Genomic DNA, 6,834 nt, shown 5'->3' on the forward strand with positions numbered 1-6,834 from the left:
AATATCAGAGACATTAATAAATCCATGGGTTTTTTTGTTGGTTTTTTACATTCTTCTTCACGGTATTACCAGCCTGGCCTGGAGAATAACAGGTGAGAACAAAATAATCTGATTCAGATATATGGAAAGGCAAAGACTGTGAGCCCACCCCTGATTTACTGCTAAATGGAAAGTTTAGCTAAAGCTTTTAGACTTTTAGGTCAAGTGGAGGAGAAGTGTGCCTTTGGGACTTCACCTCTATCACCAATGTTCAGTGCCTGCAAGGTTTTGTCAGGCTCTAAGATCTCTTTGTCATGAGCATTTCCAGTGTGCCTGTCATTTTACTATCATTTGACAAAGGTTGATAAGGGCAGCTTTTCTATTCTAATCTAATCAGACCCATCACATCAGTTTGGTCCTCGTTGACATATATTTGGTATATTATTTATTTGTCGTTCGTTTGATACATGTCTGTATCCTTGATTATTGCATTAGTGGAAAGCTGTGCAGTATAAAATAGAAGTATGTATTATTTATCCTCTTCTCATTGATTTTTTTTTTTTTTTTGCAGAGACATGCTGCTGCAGACTGATTTTTGGACAGATAATTTATGTTATAGAAATTTGTTCTTTCTATTTTGTATTTAATCTTAGAAAAATGAAATAAGCATAAATTGAAATAAATTTGTAGAAAATATCCAGAACTGTACAAAAGTATTGTAAAATTGTACAGTTTCATTGTAGTGCATCAGGACAGCAAACAAAACCTTCAAAAATCACACAGAATGGGCAAAGTTTAACTCTCACGTCACTGCTCAGATCCTTGCTAGAGCGGGGGAGCCTCTCCTGCTGGCCGCAGCCTCTCCCAGGGGATCCTGGAGCCCAGCACGGAGCCTCTCCTGCCATCCGCACGCCTAAGTGATTTTCTGGATCATGGCTCATGCTCCTTGCAGTGGCATCATGCAGTAAAGTGGGATTGCATTACTTTTTAAATGATTGGATGGCTTTAAATCTGTTGATCGATTTACGATGGCTACTGACATGTTCCTAGCTTTATGTTTTACAAACTTGTTCTAAAAATGCTACTATTTTCCCCCCATCTTAAATGAGGTGCAGTAAGGTATTATTTTAATATGCTGAAAAGAACAGGTCATGGAAAGTGCCAAATAAACACCAGAAAAACAAAGTTTTTTTATTTATCTACAGAAAATACAGGAGCCCTCCCATCACCACAGCTCTGCTATGTCTGTCCTGACCTTTCTTTGCATGCAGCTTTAGAGGCAGGAGACTACAATCACAGACTATTATTTTGGAGGCTGTTTATTATACCTTTTATATTGGATCTGGATCAACGCTTATTTGCTGGAGTCCCGAAAAGATTCCAGTAGACACTGGATCTGCTCCCGTGGGACCTCTGGCATCCTTTTATTGATTGCCGTGGTCTTGCTACTTTACTGCAGTTGTGTTCAAAGAATCTGCCAAACTTAATGAACTCTAAACACACATATACTATTAACTGATTACATTGATCCTGCAATGAAGGAAAATCAATCTAGTTTTCCTTCTCCATCATGCATCTTGACATTTTTATAACCCAGTAGAGCTCTTACCTGAAACATCGTTTCAACCCATTTCTGCTTAAAACCCTAGGCGCCAAAATTCTTGACATTCTCTTCCCCTAAGCTCACATATGCACACACGTCTCCACCCTTTGAATTAATGCATTATCTGGCAGCAGTGTTCATTTGTGTGTATTTAAGGAGGTGTCCATCTCAGTGCCTGTAGGCAAATATTTTTTTTTGCCATATGCCCCTGTGCTGCCTGATACAAGATCCTAGAAAGCAAATGTAGCACGCACAAGTCACTTTTATATAATCGTTTTCCATTATATGACCAGGCTGTAAAGTGGGTCAGTGTGGCCTATATCAGTGGTTTGCAGTCTGCAGTCCACAGATCACTGGTGGTCCGTGGTCCGTTGTCTGAAGCTGGTGCCCAAGTCACACTGGCCCCAGCTTTTCCATTCAAAGGTGATGATAAGGCTTAATAGTGACTAACAGGAAATGTTGAAGGTTGCGAGAGTGGTCCATTGGTCAAAAAGGTTTGAGGGTGATTGGCCTAAATGAACCAGAAAGGAACAGCAGTAAATGAGAACCTGGAAACCATGATTCTCTTCTTTACACTGCCACTGCTCCGCTTTATAACCTTTCTGAACTTCATGAGCCCCAGCTTTTGTACTAAGGGAGACTAAGTTTTACCCAGCCTATGTATGCAAGCCATTGTTGTTGTTTGTATCATAATTATCATTGGACTATTTCAGTCAATTTAAGTCCAGTAGCTTTGCTTGGAGCTGTGTACATCTGAAAGTTTATTTGCAACTTTTTTGGAAGTGGTACCCAGAAAGTTGGTCTATTCGTTGATTTGTTACCTGTACTTGTAGGTTGTGATGATGCAGACATTTCTGTCTAGGTTAGTGCATCTGGCTGTACAAAGGAAGATTATACCTTTCCCGTGTTACATGCTTTTGTTAACGAAGAAAACTAGACAAAATAAAATCATAGCTGTGTATTAAAAAGATTAAGCCAGCAGGTGTTTGCTCTCACAGTTTAGTTATTAAATAATAGGTATTTGAGAAGTGATTAATTAGACATTTTTCAGGGCTGACTGAAGTGCTCATATCAGGATTGGGTTATCTGCCTAAGGCACAAAATTCAGATAAAGCAGTTTACCATGGTGTGTCACATTGATAGGGAACTGCTCGAGTCAGAAAGGATATTGCTGTCAAGTGTTTTCCACACCTACAGCAAGATATAAAAGTTCGCCGTTTCAGTGCTTTTTTCCATTTGGTCCACAACTTCTCATTCTTATCTGGACGAACAATGAACATGCTTGTGAGTATATTTGTCCCTTATTGCCATTGTAGGGTACAAAACTGAACATTTATGTAAAAAACGTGAATTATTTTCTTTTTGCTAGACGGAGGAGTTTTAAGTAAGGTGAAAACTGTCTGAATAATTCTCTGACCTGTTTCATGTCTCGTTTGTAAGCGCAGGAGGGTTGACTTCTTGTGTATGCAGTAATCCCACTGAGGTCACTGGGATGGTTCTGTAGCTAACTTATGTTTAACTTATGTTTTGAGGGGAATTGAGGTAACAACATGGCAGTGATCAATGTCATTTTTGAATAGCAAGGAAACATTTAAAAAAAAAAACCTGCCTCTTCCAGTCCAAATGAGAAGATGAAGAAACCCAAATTGGAAAAATGTTTACATAAACAGAAAGTATGAGACAGGTAGAAAGCTAAAAATGAAGGCAAACAAGGAGTTGGGGAATGAAAATGACTATTCCTGTATTTGGTGATTTTCATTTTTTACACGTAGAATGGGCTCTATATTGTTTGGCTAAAGCAGGCCCCCGTCTGACTGGGGACCAGGTCTGACTTGTGATATACATCATCATATCCTGCCCCTGCCAGGGCCCATTACCAGATTCTTCAGCTAGAAACCATGTAGTGGAAAATTAAAGCAATATCAAACTTGCAAGACTTGAAACTCCCAAACTCTGAAGGATTTCAAAATCACACCTATCTACAGGTCCCCTGGAAATGTGGAGGTTTTCTAGTCTGAATTTCTAAAAGAGTTTGCTTTTGATTTATTTTCATTAATACATATTCTATTTCAATGACTAATTGATGCTCCTTCACTTCTATTGATATATTATAGCTGACAAATTGAAACCTCACCAACAAACTCAGAGGAGATTTTTTTGGACGTTCCTAATATTTCTAAGGCCAAAAAAATCGGACAAAAATTGTAAATAGATAGCTCAGTAAACTTTTGTACACCATGAAATCCACAGGTTACCTTTGGGATTAAGTGATTGCTATAAAGTTTCACAGTTTAACAAACAAAATAAAACATAATAGGAATACAAATACAGCAGGGAAACAGAATTCTCTTCCGATGGTCTTCATGTAATGCACAGCGGATAATTTTTCAAGCCTTGACAATACAACAGCTTCCCTTAATTGTTAATTCAGAAGACCATATATATTCATCTGAACTCTGTCCACTTGGCATGAAGTACTCGTTGTTCCTATTAAATATGAATGCTGCTATTTTCTTTTTCAGGCTGCACTAATTGCTGTGTTGGGAGTCTTCTGGACCCAGGCAGCTGCATACCATGTAAGTAGACTGGGAAGACTGTGTACTGCCTACCATTTATTTGCAATATGTTCCTAAAGTGGGAGGATGGAAAATTGGCTAATAGGAAAAAAGCCATGACGAAACTAGCAAAATGTTTATTGCTGAGTCCAGAGAAAAAGTCATTTTTTGCCAAAGCAGGCAACCACATAAATTAAAGAACCAATTCTGCAGCCCTTAGGTGAGCAAAACATCCAGAGAAACCTGGCTGTAAGATTAGGACCTAGAAAAGGAGAAGGCTTGTAATATCGTCCCTTCCATCCCACCACATCACTTTACAGTTATTCCCTGCTATATATTACTGGCAACTTTGCAACTTCCCAAGCAAATACAAGCTGCAACCCAGTACAATTTACCATTAAGAAAGTGTTAATTTATTTCCCATCTCATTCACTTTCCAACCATTGCTTCAGGTTGTAACTATTCTCAACAACTTCCCCTTTTCTTCATATTTATGTACTGTTAAATCCTTCCTTATTACATAGCAACTAGACACAGTGGGATTGATGTGCCTTTACACTCTGGCCTTCTAACAGTGTGAAGGAAGCTTAAATGAGTGTGTCTGCAATTGATGCCTACTCCAAGGCCTCCTTTCCCTGCCAGAGAGGTGTAAAGGGGCTTTAGTGCAATTGTGAATTGGGCTCTTTCAGCTTATGGGCGTAAGAACAGTTTACTGCAAAGAGAAGGAGATGGGGATTTACCACTCAGCACTACCTACTTATATATAGGCCTTTATCCCATGGTAAGTATTTTAAGAGGGTTAAGTTACCATGGGATAGCCTTCATCTGCCATGATGTAAGAGTATAGACACTGGCAGGTACCATGGAACCAGTGATACATGGTAAATCCCTAACCATTTTATTCCACAGAAAGTCACATCTCCCTTCACCCTTATCTTTTTTATTTTGGTAGCTCAGGAATTACAGCAGACAAAACACTTCCTTCTTTGTTGTATTTTTGAGTGCAACAGAAGTTTCTGATAAAATATTTTGTGTTTTGTACCCAGATCTACAGCATTACAGCACCTGGCCGTAACTATGTCTTGCAAACTGTGACTATCGACAATGAAAGGGATCTTGCAGACATCCATGTCCGTAACGGGCTGTGCTCCTCTGACACCATTTTTGATTACAAACACGTAAGTAAACTCAAGTACCTGTTGCAGCACAGAGGCGTCTCTAGGATGATATGTTTCAATCCAGTGAAACACCTTAATATATCAGCACCAGCATCATCAGCAGTAGCATCATGGGTTATTTTGACACCTGGGCAACTCCCATTGCAGTCCATGTAGTTCACTTTACATTTATATCAGTGAAGCCAAGGGCAGAGTCTAGATCAAAGTATAAGCAGAATTAGCAACTGGGTCAAAGCCAAAGGTCCACTTCTGCCTGAGTAGCTAGTGGCACATAAGGGAGTGATGTCCAGCTGCCTTTGCCTTACTGGCCCAGATGGCCAGGATCATTCATTTATAGTTAGGTTGGCTAAGGGTAGGCTTTGGCACACTTGCAAAGCAAGGTTTGAATTCATGCCTAGCGCAAGATGCTTTAACTGCTCCGTAGACCCAGCAAGCAGTTGGCTAATAGTAAATTGGGTGTGTCTACATGAGATGTAGACTAATTAGCTCCACAGTACATGTGCAGGGCTATTAGGCTGAAGTAAATTCATTAACTCTGCAGCAGGATAGTACTTATAAACACAAGTACTATCCTGTGGTGGTGTTATTTAGTGTGTCACAATGCATGTGTAGATGCTGATGGCGCTGGCTAGGGCATGAGGGTGCTTCAGTGTGCGGGCTGCCTGTGTCCCACACTGCCCTTCTGCAGCATGTTGAGACAGGTTGGAGCAGCTCTGGGATGGCAGGCTGACCCCCTAGACCCTCTGCTAGCAGAGGCTGCTCTGACTCAGCTCAACATGTTGTGGTCTCAGGCGGAAGTTCAAACGATGTACCTGGGAGCAATAAACTCTGGCACAATAAGCACTGGAGTTTCTTGCTTCAAATTAATTGCATATGTAGACCCACCCCCTAACTTGTAATTTAATAGCCTGCTCTTGTGTTTTACAGGGATACATTGCAATGAGGGTGTTTTCCCAGAGGGCCTGCTTTATTATGAAGATGGAGAAAGGATATACCATAACACTGGAAGAGATCGGACGTCTTGCTTATGAGAGAGAGGTGAATTTCTAGAGTGTCATGTACTGTGTACAAGTTAGGGGCAATGGAGACATAGTGTGATGGAAACAGAAAATGTTGCCAATGTATAATACTGTAGAGTGCTGTTCCTAGGAGTATAATTGGAACAGCAATGACAACAGAGAAGTAGCAAGCTAAGACTTCCAGGGAAGATCACATGCAATGCCACTCTTAAGACAGTGACTGAGGATAGCTTGCTTGGTCTGCAGTTTTAGGTATGTAGATTAGGCCTGTGTGAAGCGGCTAGTATTCACTTCAGATTCGGATTTGGCTGATTTGGGGGACAGTGATTAGATTTGGTGATTCAAATCAGCCAGGCCCCATCCCCTGCCTGCTCTCCCAGCTTGGCGACGGCTGTCCCACCCACCCCAGCTCCTGGCACTTCAAAAAAAAAGAGCCCCGACTCTGCAGGCGCTGCTGGACTGGGGGGTGGCAATCCCCACTGCCCCCCCACTTCCCCATG

The 6,834-nt window shown here is 40.8% G+C and overlaps 1 protein-coding gene across 1 annotated transcript in view; it reads left to right on the forward strand.

Annotated features, from left to right (window-relative positions):
* The first annotated feature begins 2,854 nt into the window (after nt 1–2,854).
* GKN2 (gastrokine 2) overlaps nt 2,855–6,834 on the forward strand; it is a 5,740-nt gene continuing 1,760 nt past the window's right edge. Inside the window, exons 1-4 of the mRNA XM_019545889.1 lie at nt 2,855–2,866; nt 4,105–4,158; nt 5,184–5,315; nt 6,243–6,353. Coding sequence (XP_019401434.1) covers nt 2,855–2,866; nt 4,105–4,158; nt 5,184–5,315; nt 6,243–6,353 — 309 coding nt within the window. The remainder of the gene's footprint in view (nt 2,867–4,104; nt 4,159–5,183; nt 5,316–6,242; nt 6,354–6,834) is intronic.

The sequence above is a fragment of the Crocodylus porosus genome, unplaced genomic scaffold (assembly GCF_001723895.1).
Source record: "Crocodylus porosus isolate Cpor-Errol unplaced genomic scaffold, CroPor_comp1, whole genome shotgun sequence".
In the NCBI taxonomy this organism is placed as follows: Eukaryota; Metazoa; Chordata; order Crocodylia; family Crocodylidae; genus Crocodylus; species Crocodylus porosus.